The sequence below is a fragment of the Ruditapes philippinarum genome, unplaced genomic scaffold, assembly GCF_026571515.1.
Source record: "Ruditapes philippinarum isolate M1 unplaced genomic scaffold, ASM2657151v2 ctg23394_1_1_1_1, whole genome shotgun sequence".
Classification (NCBI taxonomy): domain Eukaryota; kingdom Metazoa; phylum Mollusca; class Bivalvia; order Venerida; family Veneridae; genus Ruditapes; species Ruditapes philippinarum.
The window spans coordinates 1-16,697 of record NW_026854465.1 but is presented as its reverse complement, the minus strand read 5'-3'; the positions used below and the strand labels follow the sequence as shown (position 1 = coordinate 16,697).

At 30.9% G+C, this 16,697-nt stretch overlaps 2 protein-coding genes across 2 annotated transcripts; one reads left to right on the top strand and one right to left on the bottom strand.

Annotated features, from left to right (window-relative positions):
* The first annotated feature begins 2,741 nt into the window (after positions 1-2,741).
* Positions 2,742-6,892, top strand: LOC132740210 (zinc transporter Slc39a7-like). The gene is given in 5 exon segments (XM_060728068.1): positions 2,742-3,199; positions 3,201-3,236; positions 3,238-3,655; positions 5,153-5,364; positions 6,081-6,892. Coding segments are annotated over 5 exon segments (1,317 nt in total). The 5' UTR covers positions 2,742-2,800; the 3' UTR covers positions 6,333-6,892.
* Positions 6,893-9,799: 2,907 nt separating this feature from the next.
* Positions 9,800-14,933, bottom strand: LOC132740209 (proprotein convertase subtilisin/kexin type 6-like). Its single transcript, XM_060728067.1, has 8 exons — positions 14,816-14,933; positions 14,540-14,646; positions 14,159-14,276; positions 13,476-13,759; positions 13,008-13,079; positions 11,532-11,666; positions 11,036-11,128; positions 9,800-10,870 (listed from the first exon to the last, which is right to left on the bottom strand). The coding sequence occupies exons 2-8, from the start codon at positions 14,622-14,624 to the stop codon at positions 10,602-10,604; spliced, it is 1,056 nt and encodes a 351-aa protein (XP_060584050.1). The 5' UTR covers positions 14,625-14,646; positions 14,816-14,933; the 3' UTR covers positions 9,800-10,601.
* Positions 14,934-16,697: the final 1,764 nt, after the last annotated feature.

Below are 16,697 nucleotides of genomic sequence, written 5' to 3'. Positions count from 1 at the left end.
GTGATTCGTATTGCAAATAAATTGTTAAAATTATAAAAGAATGCTTATTTGTTTACCCTACTAATGAGCTTAAAATGAAAAAAAAAATTATTTCCCAAAAGTTTGAAATGAGGTTAAATCATGGTCAGATAAGGTTGGATTATGGTCAGAAAAGGTTGGATAATGGTCAGAAAAGGTTGGATTATGGTCAGATAATGGTCAGAAAAGGTTGGATTATGGTCAGATAATGGTCAGAAAATGTTGGATTTATGGTCAGATAAGGTTGGATAAAGGTCATTTTATGACGTTGTATAGACGTCGGATTCTGACGTCTAAAAAACTTTCAAATCCAACCTTCTGCCAACATTTACCCAACGTCAAGGTCTAACGTCAGTACAACGTTGGTACAACGTCTTTTGTTTGCTGGGAAGATGATAATGATATTGAAAAACATAAATAAAATAGAATAGCAATATTTAATTTGAAAATATGCAGGGTCCCTCCTCTCGAGTCACGGTCCACCCTGTCCTAAAATATGGTCCACCCTGTCCAAACATACGGTCCGCCCTGTCCTACGACCGAGTTGACCACGAGACGAGTTGACTCGAAATTGTGTGATCAGTCGGTAGCAGCTCGAAACGGTATTCCCGCAATCTGGGGATCTCGGGTTTCATGATGCACATTTTTCTCAACTTATGGACTAAACAAAAATCGAAAATGGAACAAACCTTATGCCACAATTCACTTGAAAAAAACCAGCTACATTTTCATCGACATCGATAGTTCCCGTATCTTTTAGTTTCTGAATATATTCTTCTGAGGACTTTGACTTTCTGCGCAAGTCCGATCAAATATTGAGCAATATACTTGTCTGATATTCCAAGAATATCGTGCAATTTATCATTCACCCAGGTTTCGATCGCAGACATGGCTACAGTCAATTATAAACAGCAAAAATCTAGTTAAGACTTTTGTAAGGTAAACACTTCATGGAGGCCGCCATTTTCTTCCGTATGGTATACGTTTACAACCAATATTGATGACGTCACTCAATAATAGGCATAAAAGTACTAAAAATGTCAAATATTAGTCAAATATTGGTCAGAAATTAACTGATTAAATATGAGTGTTTTGTCCGTCCCGTCCTACGAAACATATTCCTTTGTGACATAATTAAATTTGAAATGATTTTTACCATAGGGTCTCGGCGCAATTGTGGGATATTGTAAAAAATAATTCTAGATAAAAATATAAACTGTATATCTATATAAACTATAATATATCATCTGAGGACTTTCGACTTCTGCGCCAATATATACAGTATATATTTATATATACAGTAATTATTACAGCCATTTATTAATTCTGAACATATAAACATTAATCTAACTTTGACATATGCCCAGATATATCATCAACACTAGCTGTTGGTTTCTGTTTTCATTTTCGGCTGACGTGTGAAAGCATGTTAGCCATGATATCACCACGACTGTAATTAAAGCCGTGATTTAACTTTTTATTTTTAAAATCCCTCAATTAATTTGTACCATACCGAGCATAGATTATAATCTCTATATATTTCACTTGTAATATTTTTGTTTTACACTTAAAATCAACATATTTACTGAGTACGAGCTATTTTATCATACCTGGCTGGATTTAAAGCTCACTGAGCAAACTAGCTCAATGACTTGGAACATAACTCATTCAATGAATATAGTTATTCATAACATCTTAGAAAGCATTTCTTATAACACCCATAACATTTACGGTAAGTTCTTTTCTGATTGTTTCTCATAACATATTAAAAATCATTTTTTTCTTTGATGACACATCCAAGGAGCACATCTCATAAAATTATTAATATATATGTATACGTTACTGAATACTGTTTATTAAAAATGAATTTCAATACATACAAAACTCACTCATAAATTACGGACTAATTATACTGTTAACATAAACGCTGAAAATAAATACACCTTTTATATTTTTACTATTTGTTTCTGAAGATGTTTTTTGATTTGAGTTTATTGGTTGGAAAAGATGTGTCATTAAAATTGAATCTATTTAACGAGCATGCATTTATCAAAGATAAAAACATGTTAAAGGATAATAATTCTTCAAAACTGAAAATTGGATAAAAATACAAAGAGTGCGTTTGTGGCAACAATAATGAAAATAATCAAACGGTTTCAAATAATAATAATAATAATAATAATAATAAAATAATAATAATAATAATAATAAATAATAATAATAATAATAATAATAATATAATCTCTAGTGGTACTCATTAGTGTCTTTTACATTGATCTGAACATATAAATTCATTGAATACCACTCACAATGTTTAGCATATGCATACATATACATAGTACAATAGATAGCAATACAATACTCACTGATCACGTCTAGATCTTATGATAGTCTAAACATCACGTGCTGAATACTAGTCAATCACTACATACTAGAACAATTATAATGATACTCATCGGATGTTTAAAGAAAACCTAATTATGGGTCCACATTATTAATTTTCTAACTTTTGGCCAAACATATAAAAAAATTTACACCATTCTATTAATTCTATTCTATTCTATTCAATCAAAATAAAAGCAACTTAAATTCTTCAAGCCTGGGGTTTTCAACCATCACAGATATAAATATCATATTTCAGTAAAATAAATTTTCCGTTCGCAAAATTAAAATAATTTCGCAATATTTAGTCGTAGAGTGAAAGTCACGACAAATAGATAGCGTGACACCGTCGGCTTCATCTGCGTATTCAGACGCTCTAGAAAAGCGCTTCGCGAGAAAGATGTACACGTCTACGAAAATGTTTTCCTCTAAACATTTTACACTGACAATTTTTACATTAACAACTCTATTTATTTCATTAAATTTCATTTCAATTGCTGAATGTCACGGACATGATCACGATCATGGACATTCTCACGATGAACCTGCATCTTTCAAATATTCACAGCAAGCAAACGAACTTCCTGCAGATCATGGACATGCTCACTCTCATGGGGGACATGGGCATACACACGGAGATCATGGTCACACTCACGGGGATCATGGTCACGCTCATTCCCATGGAGGAGAACAACATGCACATTCACATGGTGGTAAACGGGAAGCCCCAGGACATGGGCATTCCCATGGAGAGCAACCTAAAGGAAAAGCTGTGAAAAATACTGGAATAAAGTTGTTGGATTGAGGCTATCACAGCAACAGCAGTCATAAGCATTTTCACCAATTTTCATTTTGTTGTTTATTCCTTTAGATAATACAGACAAACATCAGCCATTATTGAAAGTTCTACTAAGTTTTGCATCAGGAGGGCTGTTGGGAGATGCCTTTCTCCATCTTATTCCGCATGCAGTGTCTCCACATTCACATGGTGGAGATGATCATGGACACACACATTCCCATGACGAAGGTGGACACTCTCATGATATGTCTGTAGGGCTTTGGGTTTTGGCTGGTATTATTGCATTCCTAATGGTAGAAAAATTTGTAAGGATTGTAAAAGGAGATCATGCCCACTCACATGCACCACCAAAGAAAGAAAAGGAGGCAAAAGATAACAAGGAAAACACAAAAGATGATAAGGAAACGACCAAAGAAACTACAAATAAAAAGACAGACGAGGTAGTTCAGACTAAAGGTAAGTTCTTAAGGAAAAGAGTCAACTCGGCCCTATACCAACTCGGCACGGGTCAACTCGGCATGGGTCAACTCGGCCCACTTTACAAAAATATATAGGCCTATAACGTATTTATTTTGCTTTGCATGTTGTTAAGGTAAATGAATAATAAGAAATATCTTATTATTATTATATAATTATACATTGTACCTCTGCTGAAATAAAGTATATTCAGAAAAAAAAGTTATTTATATGTCTTGCAGATTCGATAAAATTAATATAGACACAGGCACGATTATCAAACATGGGAAGAAAAATATGAACAGATTGATTGAAAAATAACTTCCTATTTTTTCTTCCCCGGTCCGATTCTTGTGCCTGTGAATATAGATATAATAAAAACGTGTTTCCTTAGATGCATTTTGTTTGTAAAGTAATTTTAAAAAAAATATGAAACAAAAACGCGTTTACTTAATAGCATAAGCTTCTAATTAATTGCAGGTGGTCACTAATCAAATTTGAATGAATGAGTCAATCATAATTATCACCTAATTAATCGGTAGTTTTAACATACACATTGATTGATAATAATAGCCCGTGACAATAGGAGTCTTTTGATGTCCTTTGGCTTTACCCATTTTTAAAAGTGGGCCGAGTTGACCCGTGCCGAGTTGGAATAGGGCCGAGCTGACTTGGGGGCAGAGTATGTTTTAGGGCCGAGCTGACCCGGATTCAGTTCTTAATATGTTGACTGTTTTATTTCACTATAATAAAGTCTGTACATGTATGTAAAATTGTTTTAGAAATGCAATTTATAATAATTATTGAAATACTTGCAAAATACTGGAATCGGTGTTGTTTAAAACACTAGAACGAGTTAGATGCAGTATAGTACATACATACATCTTTAAATAAATGGTGACAAAGATAACTGTTTACTAAGAATAAATCATTCTTGTAACAAAAAGTAATTTCATAAAAGACTCAATAAAGGTGATGGCCATGGGTTTCAATACTATACCCACATATCAATTTTAGAGAGTAATATTGCTATACTGTATACAAAAAGCAATATTTTATTAATTAAATTTGTTTTCTCAACATTTGGCTGTTGAAATAAATATGCACTTTCTGTACCTCAACAACGTTAACTTTCTTTGCCTAACATTGTCTAATATATAATATTTATTTAGATTTATTAAAATATTAAAATACATGCATTTCAATCTGAATCCTTAAAATCTTTTCATTAAATATATACACCAACATGATACTCTTAATATATCATATACCTGGCTGTTAATTTTATTTGATTTTAATGTCATATGTGATATTGTATATGTTAATTCCAACAGGCAAATGTTCTAAATTTAGCCATCCTTTCTCTTTGATATCTTTAAATGTTAAGCAAGTCAACAATATGGATTAGATTTTTTTTCCCTTAAATACACTTCTTTTGAATTTTGACTTAATAATTACTTTGCCATATTTTCATGTTTTTTTTTTATCTTATTTAAGAAACACCAGTTGAAGATATAAAAGTAGCTGGGTACCTGAATCTTGCCGCAGATTTTGCTCACAACTTTACAGATGGTCTGGCTATTGGAGCATCTTTCATGATGGGTCAGAGCTTAGGAATTATAACAACTATCACAATTTTCCTCCATGAGATTCCCCATGAAATTGGTGACTTTGCTATCTTGGTTCAGTCTGGCTGTACTAAGAAAAAGGTAAGGAATATTTCTATATGCCTAATAAGACATGGATTGGACATTGTGCATGGCCTGTAGAGGACGTTGTCCTTGGCGAGTAGATAACTTATAGGTCACTAGGTCAAAGGTCAAGGTCTTGATGATGCTTTGTATGAATAACTTAAAAAAAAAATAGTCAAGTTTTGTTTAACTTGGTAGGGAGTCTAGGGTCATTGCCCATGTCATTGAAAAGCTTTACTGATTTTGAGGTCATAAGGTCAAGGTCTTAGTGACACTTAATGTTAAATCGTTGAGTGATCAATAACAAGAGTTTTCTCAGTCATTGGTTTGCTATGTCAGTTTCTTTAAATATAATTATTGAATATGCCTGACAATACTTACTGTGGAAGTTTTCATAGATAGAGACAACATTTTTGTAGCTTTGTATTTCACTGCAAGTGATTGTTTTGATAAAAATTGCTAAAGTTAAACACTGGTTTGTGTTTGTAACAAGGCATTTGTGATGTAAAAGTATTAAAATGCAGGTATTTATATTATCAAGTAGTGATACTTAGGATGCAACTGATTAAAAATTGAAGTAATTTTATAAGAGAAAAAATTGACTGGCAGGCTACAAGTAACATATTTTATCCATGTGAAATAATGATAAATCTGTTAGTCATGTAAAAATAGAATGCTTGCCTGCTGTAGCTTGTGTTTATTTACATAAAGAAATTGTTTCTGTCTTTGTGTAGGCTATGATGTTACAGTTTAGTACAGCTATAGGTGCTATGCTGGGTACAATCTCAAGTCTGTTTGCGGAGGGTGTTGGCGAGGCAGCGACTACATGGATATTACCATTTACTGCCGGAGGCTTCATCTACATTGCCACAGTTTCTGTCATTCCTGAACTTCTAGAAGACACTAAACTTGGACAGTCCATCAAAGAAATTTTGGCTTTGTTAGTTGGCGTATATATGATGGTTTTAATAGGACAATTTGAATAATCAATACTTGCAATGATTATTGGGTATACTATATTTAACTCATAAAATAACAGCACTATATTGTTTTAGCTTTAAAATGGTGAACACTTGAATTAACTGATAGTAGAAATCAAAATGATCATAGACTTAGTTACTGTATTTCAGATCTATCACAGTCATTTTTCATTAAAATTAAAAAAAATTAACAAATTGTCTAGCAAGAATGTTTGAATGTGATCATTTTGTAATTTGAGAGCTGGTCTCGAAGGTTTTCTTTTTATTATATATAATAACGCTTATAATGTAATATATAAGAACATATGAAACAAAGATATATGAATTATGTTTACATTGTTGTTATTGTACTTTATCATTTTGTGTATAAACAGCTTATTCATATCATTAACAACAGAAATTTAAACTCAGATATCATAAAACTGTTGCAGTATATATACATGTATATTGATTCTACCTAGTTCTTTATGATTTTTATCTTTGCTTTATTTACAAGAGTTAGTCAGAACTTGGGAGAATCACAGGAAATGTTAGATTAATGTAACATATTATTATACTAGATCAGTTACTTTTAACAACAGCAGAAAACTATAACATTTTGTTTATCTGTTTAGAGTAGCACAAAAACTGTGGTTATTATGATTGTTTGGTGATAAACCATAGTTTTCATCTTAAGTACTTGTTTTCTTATCAATATTGACATGTATATTGTTTTTAAAATGAAAAGAAAATGTACATTGCGAGGGTGAGAAAAGCCCGACAATATTAAGATATATTTACATATATTGTATATCTATTATAAAAGTGATCCTCAGATTGGTGTTGAAGTCAAAGTGCTTATTTCATAGCTGCTGTATATAATTGAATTGATTAATTTATGAAATTCAGTAGCACTAGTTGTTAGAATCTGATCTCCCATGATATATTTAATATGATGACTTTGTAACAGTAAACTCCAATCGTAGTTGTTTGGACCTGATAAAAGTTGTATCACCCTTGAAAAGAATTTATTATGGGGTCAAAACAAAAATCTATTAAAAATTGTCCTCAAGTCTATAATTGTATTATACTTTGTATTGTTCTCACATGATTTTATGATATCTGGAGTTGGAAACCTGCATTTATGTTACACTCATAGTGAAAATACTTTGGTGACATTGTGAATTTTCTGACCCATTGTAACATACAAACATATCATGAATTGCTTTGGTAGCATTGTTTATAGCATAATTTATATATAACCTTGTTATTGATACAATACTGAATGTAAGTGGATTAAGTTTAAAATAACTGAATATTTCTGTATTTGTGAACAGTTCTAATGAAAAACTGTCATATTTTGATATTTAGCTTTAATTGTCATAATGTTATATAATGTTAATAAATTTCTACATCATGTAACAAGCTTAAACCTTTAAATAAACAAACTCGCATTTTCCTTATACATACACAGTGTACATGTAGAAATATGGTATACAGCAGATTTAATGTTAAATAAACTTCCAGGTATTATGTCATCATAAATGACTACTCAACATACAAGGAAATAAAATTTTAAGATTGTATTTAAGCATTAAAACAGTAAGCTGGAAGGACTTAGTTTTGTTTTCTTTTTCCATCCTTGCATCATACAAAAAAAGTTTCATCATTGGTTCATTATCTTTACTAAGAACATTCTTGTTTATTCAAAATTATTAGAATATATTTCCATGGCAGTGTCATTAAAGAATAACATTTCATATTTTCTTAAGTTATATTAATTGAGAGCAAGAGATCTACATGACATGACATGTAAAGATTTAAGATGGTGGTCAGTGAAATATTATCCTGGTTGCAGTCTCTAAAATCACATATTTGTTAGATTCAGCTAAGGCTTCAAACTTAAGTTTCTCCGGAGTGCATTTGATTCAATTTTCAAGAAATTCAAAGTCTTATTTTAAGCCAGGTGAAACATAGTTTAAAGTTATAAAATTATGCATGGGTATATTCTAAAAACCTTTCTAGCTTAAGATATTTCAGTTATAATAAGATTGCTTATAAGTTAAAGTGTGAATGTTTGTTAACATTTTGTGTAATATATAAGATATATAGGTTGGTTAACATTTCTGTATTGTACATGTAGATATATGTTAAGGTTGGTTTATCATTTTATGTAACATTATTTGAAAGGTTGTGTCATATAATTAAGAACTAGTCAACTATATGGAGGGCTTGCTGCAAAGTGCTTGTAACTTCTATGATGATATGAAGGAGTTACAGCATTTTCTCACGGCACCCTCGATATATCATGTAGTTACATGTAATGTGTGACTGCTAGTATTTCCTATATTACTCATATTTGTTTAATATTATTTTATATACACATTTACAATTATTTTCATGCTGATTTATTTGTATGTAGTTTACATTTACAAAAGTTTAAAGGCACATTAAGCATTAGAAATGAGTATTGTTTTCCCTTCTGTAGAAAATGTTAAAATAATGTATGAAGAACATGTGAGCTGCTTATCATCTATAGAAAATAGCGTCTTTTGTAAAATAATTTGTGACATTGGTAGCTAAAGCTGTATTTTAACTTGTATACAAAATATTAAATCACTGTAAGTGTACTTATTGCAACAAAAGACAAAGGCAAAAGAAGCGAAAGCTTGTTAAGGTATATGGACATTGAGTATTTTATGGGAATTGTAACAGGATGTCAAAAATGGAAAACTTTTGAAAAGTAAAATTGATAGCATTTTTAGGCTTAATGGGTTTTTAATTATTATGTTTTTTGTCAAGAGCTTAGCTTTTATTTTTAGGTACAATTTTATTATATTGAAACTGTATACACCAGCTTTTATGGGAGCATTTAATTGAATTAAACTATTTGTTAGAGTTGAAATGACAGGGTTATCAATGTCTGTGTACATTATATATGAATATTTTCCATCATTTGTACAAATACTAAATATTTATGTCTTCTTATTTAACTGACAAACATCTTATATTACTAAACAATAATAACTAATCAAGGATAAAATTTAAAAGTAATACTGTTGGGTTTTTTTCTTTTGCTTATTTGTTTTCCAAACATTTATTTTTCTGATTGACTTAGCTATGTGTTAGAAATATATGGACGTGTTTTTGAAATCTTGAAAGTGCTGTATAATAACTATACTGTAATAAACATGTTTTAATATTATTGTATCAATGAAGCCAAAAACTTTACAAGTTAAAATCATGTTATTGAAATAATACATGCTTCAAAGAATTATTTAAACATGTTGGTTGGAATTTATAAACTTGCCAATTTATTAAGTATACATGTAGTTAAAGTGTTTGTTTGTGGTGTAAGAATAGTTTTGTTTGTATGCACTAAATTTAAGTGTGTTTGTTAAGGTATTGGTGCTTACATGTGAATGTTTATATAAATGAATATATATACATGTATTAATATGGTGACTGAACTTAAATAAAAACAAAAGAACACGTCAGTTTTGTTTCTTTTATTATGCAAATTTACTTAAGTAATAACAATATTACCTTACCCTTACATTTGATTGGTTGTTTTATTTTAAATATGCACATTTGCAAGTTACAAAACAAACAGTAAGATACACAAACAATGATAACATATTCAAGGTATACAGAATAATAACTTAATGAATATATAAAGAAAATATCAAGATATCACATACAGTAAGCATTTAGCTATCACAGAAAGTTGAGCTGCCATATTTTAATATCAACTAGCTCAGAATTTTAAACATGATATATTTACACTGAAACTAAATAGCTAGAAACATAACAACACTGTGGCATGTAACATGTACAGATTTACATAAAATTCTAGGCTTGTACAAATGAACATGAAAGCTCAGAAGCTTATTTCCGACAGAAGCATTAGTATTTGATACTTAAAATATCAACAGTATTGATTGTAGGTGTGTCATATATATTTAAGAAATGAAAAAGTAAAATTTAATAATAAAAAAATTGAATCGACCAACGCTTTTTGAATCTTAATTAAAGTTACCCTGGTGATATATAAATCTATATCTCTGACATAATGAAAATTTCATGTAAGAAACAGAACAACATTTTACAAATTCTGCAAAATAGTCGATTAAATGTGTGCCTATGTCTGAAACAATCATCATTTTCTAAATGTTCTTGTTTGTTGAAAAAAAAAATTTTGAGTTACAAAGTAAGGATAATTTTAATATTTAAAATCAAACAAAATAATAATTAGAAATTTTAACTGAAACATGAAAAAACTGAAATGTAACACCATTACCGTGATTGAAATGATGACATACTGTTTTCAAAATGGCTGACATATGGTATACGTTGGTTTGCAGTTGCCCCGGATGAAGAATATAGCGGAGGTTGTGATGAATACACTGGTGGTCGTACATATAGTGCAGGGGTGACGGCAGAGGTCGCTTTAACACCAGTACAACCTTTGTATAGAATGTAGCCAGCACCAACCAGCAGGGCTATACCAACACAAGCCCCGATAACGGCGCCCACGATAAGTGGCGTATTGTCAGTTTCTTCGTCTGCAAAAAAATAATGACAAGGTATAATATATCTTTAACATATCAAAGAACGATATTTCAGACGTAAGACATATCAGACATACACAATATCAAGTTTGCAATGAAAGTAGAAAATTAAACACGATAAAAAGATTAAACACTTTGCAGTTATAGTTAAAAATAAACCTTGCTCCTTTTCTTCGCATACATTGTTGATACAGTCAAGAGAAGTGGTTGCACACGTTACATTGTCATCACAATATCCACCTAACCGACCATCTGTAAAATTATAATAAAAATGAAATTTGAAGTTTGAAAGATAAACTATAGCGTTCTTTATATAACTATTATATATTATCTTGTAAATATTTATATAAAACACGTTTTTGTTTTGAAGTTCATAAAATTCGAATATTGACGATTATTGACTTTGCTCAATAAGCTACACTACTTTTTCTCTACATCTGAAGATTTGTATGTATGTATGTATGTATGTATGTATGTATGTGTGTGTGTGTGTGTGCGTGCGTGCGTGCGTGTGTGTGCGCGCGCGTGTATGTATGCGAGTGCGTGTATGTATGTATGTTTATATTTTTTAAATGAACAAAAAAAAATGAAAAGAATTGCAAAACTGATATTTTTTACTAAATAAGGGATCCTCATTGATATAATAATAAATTACCCTGTTTACAATATATGTCAATCACGCGATATCCGTCGTTGCAGACGACACAGATTTTACCGTCCTGTAAACAACCACCATCTGTGAGAGCACTACATTCCGCGGAATCTATGCACAAACCACCAAATTCACCAGCTGTAAAAAAGCAGAATCTTGTATCATGCTAAAAAGACTTTTTAAAGGGGTATTTTGACATGATGGGACTGAAAATATTTTTTCCAGATAAATGTACCATTTGATGTAGGTTTAGACCACTTATCTTTGTGCAAAATTTCAGATCATTCGCGCACTTCGTTTTCCAGAATAATTATTCAAATTGTAAAAAAATGACCCAAAATGAAAAGCGTTTAAACGCTTATCACTCAAATCGGGCTAAGAAAATCATTAAAATACGATTTTCAATTTATTTCATAGTATATTTCTTAACTATCTATGCATATATTTCTGTTTAAAGTGCCCAAGCTCATTTATGTAAGAAATTCAAATGTTATGTTTTTAGGCTTTTAAACCTCAGTGGAGTCCCTTTAAAATCAGCCATTTAAGTATTCAATATTATACCAACAGAAATTGAAATAATTAACAACAGAAACTGAAATAATTTACCTAAAAAACATGAAATTATTCACCAAAAGAAATTGAAAAAGTTTACCAACAAAAAAATGAGAGCATAATTATACCAACAGAAATTGAAATGATTTACCTGCAGAAAGTGAAAAAAATAACAGCATATTTTGAATAATTTACCAGCAGAAATTGCAATAATTTACCAGCAGAAATTGAAATATTTTACCATAAGAAATTGAAATAATTTACCAGCAGAAATTGCAATAATTTACCAGCAGAAATTGCAATAATTTACCAGCAGAAATTGCAATAATTTACCAGCAGAAATTGCAATAATTTACCAGCAGAAATTGCAATAATTTACCAGCAGAAATTGCAATAATTTACCAGCAGAAATTGCAATTATTTACCAGCAGAAATTGCAACAATATACCAGCAGAAATTGCAAACAATTTACCAGCAGAAATTGCAATAATTTATCAGCAGAAATTGAAACAATTTACCAGCAGAAATTGCAATAATTTACCAGCAGAAATTGCAATAATTTACCAGCAGAAATTGAAATAATTTATCAGCAGAAATTGAAATAATTTACCAGCAGAAATTGCAATAATTTATCAGCAGAAATTGAAATAATTTACCAGCAGAAATTGCAATAATTTACCAGCAGAAATTGCAATAATTTATCAGCAGAAATTGAAATAATTTACCAGCAGAAATTGAAATAATTTACCAGCAGAAATTGCAATAATTTACCAGCAGAAATTGCAATAATGTATCAGCAGAAATTGAAATAATTTACCTGCCGAAATTGAAATAAATTACCAGCAGACATTGAAATAATCCAAAACTAGTAAAAGCAAAAATTATAATACATGCAATACATAATTTATAGAGAAATGTATATAATACCAGCAGGAATTCCAGCTAATGGATCTGTGACAGTGCCATAAAACTGTATACTCCAGTAATAAAGATTCATACCTAGGTATAGATTTTAATATATTAGAATTCATCTTAAAGTCAAGTCAAATAGTATACAAACGTGCCAAAAATAATTGTTTTATTTCATAGTTTAACGCAAGGTAGACCCGTTCTTGGCAAAATATTGTTTTATGTGCCCACGTTACCAGCAAATGTTTGTTACTACAAAATGTTTTCTTGTATTTATACTAATGGCATCTGATTTATGTATACACAAATCTACTTTATATCATCATTTTCATGATAAATTAACATAGATCTATATAATATTATAAAACTTTCATATCTCATAATGAAGCTGTTTTTCTTATCATATTTCTGGTGGTTTGTTGTTGTTTTTTATATGTGATTTTAGAAAAAAATATGTAAACGCATCTATCAATAAGATAAACATACTTGTTCCAACGTTTGCATCAGACATAGTTAATGTCCAGTTACCTTCCGGGTTTTCGCCCCATGTATGAACGGACATAAAATCCCAGGTTATTGACGACGACGACGAATCGTTAGTTATCGATCTGAATATTTTACTTCGAGTACCCGACGGCGAGTCGAGATAGAATTCAACATTTCCTCGTCTCGAGGCACGGTATCTTATGGTAACAATCACGTGCTCTAGATAGCTTATGAAACACTGGCTGGCAGAGTACGTGCTCGCCATCGATGACGTCACTGAATTTCTTAAAAATATATTAGTAGCATATTGATTGATTATCATTAGTATCTCTAGCTCCTATATAAGTTTTAAATAAAGCAGAAAGAAAAACAACAGCACAATAGCGTCAATTTCTTTACTTTCGGAATAATACTACACGTATTGCATGTGCTACATTTTCCCAGGTGATTTTGTTAATCTAAAGTCATGATTTCTTACGGCTTGAAAAAAAAATTTCAACTCTTCAAATGAAATATAAATTTTCCAATAACAAAACTAAATTAGTTGAAAAGCATTAGAAATAAATTGGCCATATACATTTTGACATTACAGGTATTATATGACATTTAATATATTCATATTATAACAATTATTTTCCGATTAAAGCTAATATTTTGTATAATACGATAATAAGATCAGTTACCTATCCACGTCAATTTGCGTTGATGAGCAGATTGTACTAGAAGGTACATTTTTCCAAGATGGCGCGTTGTCCACCATCGCCTCAGCGTCCATTAACCCGAATCCGAACCAATGACTTACTTCAAGTATAGGTTAGTGTTTATTAGTAAGCATTTACAAAATTTAAGTGATGGAGCGCCTGTTCTGCTCTTTACCACTTATTTAAATTTTGCTTATCACTAATCAATTTAGTTTTTGAAATAACATCTTTTAACACTGATCGATCAAAGCCCATTTACTAGACTAAATTATGTTGGAATAGATTTGAAATATTTGAATATTGAATAATATTTGAATAATTACAACATGAATCTCTACGGTACATCATGTTTCTATAATATACCTGTTTTACCAGCAGCATTCGTGTAGAAATTTGCGTCAGCATGTAGACCTGAAGATATAGAATATTCAACCAACATATGCTGCATGTCTCTCCAGGTCAGTGCTGGACTGAAAACAATAAATGACTTATTAATTTTGAGGGATGGATGAGGAAACATTTAGTACATGGTGCTTTACTTGCTAGACAATACTTGACCGTATTGCATGACACTTTTATAGAGTGGTAGTTATCAAAGATGAAAATGAATCGGATGCATAATTATGTATTTTATCATACTTTGCTTGTAGTGTTAATGCAAATATTCCGGAAGCTAGAGGGCAAGCTGATGAGGTCCCCGTGAAGTCATTCACACAGGTGTTATTGGGTCCTGTTGTTACCTGCAAAATAAAACATAACTCAGTCATATACACAACGGAATTTAAACTTTTATACGAGTCTCGTTACAGTGTTTTAAAGGGAAACTATTATAGTTTATTATGGAAGCCTTGAAGGGTCACTTTTGAGTTTCGACTTATAGATTTATTTTACTATTTTCTTATGACTTTTGATTTATGACTTTTGACTTTTGACTTATGCATTTTGTTATTGTCCCACGTGCTTGCCTCATAATTTCCAAGGAAAATATTGTAGAATATGACAAAGATTCAGACGTGGACATTTAAACTATAGGGAAGCCTAAGTTTCCTGGAGACTTATTTAAAAAACAAAATATGAGGGCTCATATGCAAGAACAGAATGTTATTCTTATATAAGCCTTTTAAATTGATTAAGAAAAGAAAATACTTTGCTTGCATTGCATTGGGTATCCATTTTTTTGAATTTATGGTTTAGAATTTTCATGAAAAATGGTTTCTCAAACACTATTGTAGCGATTCCTTTGAAACTTAAAACACATATTAAGTGTTGACATCTAAGATCAATGACCAAGTTTCGTATGAGTGGCGCACAATTTGACATACCTATGCCCATTTTTAAAGGTAAAATGTTTTGTCAGATGGTTTATAAAATATGGTCCAATAAACCAGTTATGATATAGTATTGAAACTTTATTCACTTGTTCAGTATCAATAACTTACCAAGTACACATACCAAGTACAAAGTACATGTTATTTGTATATAAACTTTTGTGTACAGTTATGTATTAAGGGATTTTTTGTATTTCATTTAGTATTTAGTATTTAGTTAGTCACGTAAAAATAGAATGCTTGCTCACAGTAGCTTGTGTTTATTTACATAAAAAAATTGTCTTTTTGTAGGCTATGATGTAACAGTTTAGTACAGCTATAGGAGCTATGCTGGGTACAATCTCAAGTCTGTTTGCGGAGGGTGTTGGCGAGGCAGCGACTACGTGGATATTACCATTTACTGCCGGAGGCTTCATCTACATTGCCACAGTTTCTGTCATTCCTGAACTTCTAGAAGACACTAAACTTGGACAGTCCATCAAAGAAATTTTGGCTTTGTTAGTTGGCGTATATATGATGGTTTTAATAGGACAATTTGAATAATCAATACTTGCAATGATTAAAGTTTTTTCTTTCGGTTGCCATGGCAACCAGAGTTCTGCATGGAATTAAATTCTTTGAACAATTTTTAAAGGTGACCACCAAAGGAACATTCCTGTGAAGTTTGGATGAAATTGGTTTAGTGGTTTATGAGGAGATGTCTTTTAAAATAAAAGTTTACGGACGGACGACGGACGGACAGACGGACGGACGTCGTACGAAAAGCGATCACAAAAGCTCACCCTGTCACTTTGTGACAGGTGAGCTAAAATCCTTAATTTTAATGAAAAATGACTGTGATAGATCTAAAATACAGTAACTAGTGATCATTTTGATTTCTACTATCAGTTAATTCAAGTGTTCACCATTTTAAAGCTAAAACAATAAAGTGCTGTTATTTTATGAGTTAAATTTAATATTCAATAAACTGCAATAAACTCCCATTGCTTTATAAAGTTTAATTTTTGAAAAAACAATGGTAAATTAAATCTTAAAAGAAATGAAATGTATACACTTTTGTTTGGGATATAAATACTTTTGAGGTCAGTTTATAGTTGTTTGGACCTGATGAAAGTTGTATCACCCTTGAATAGAATTTATCTCGGGGGTCAAAACAAAAATCTATTAACAATTGTCCTCAAGTCTATAATTCT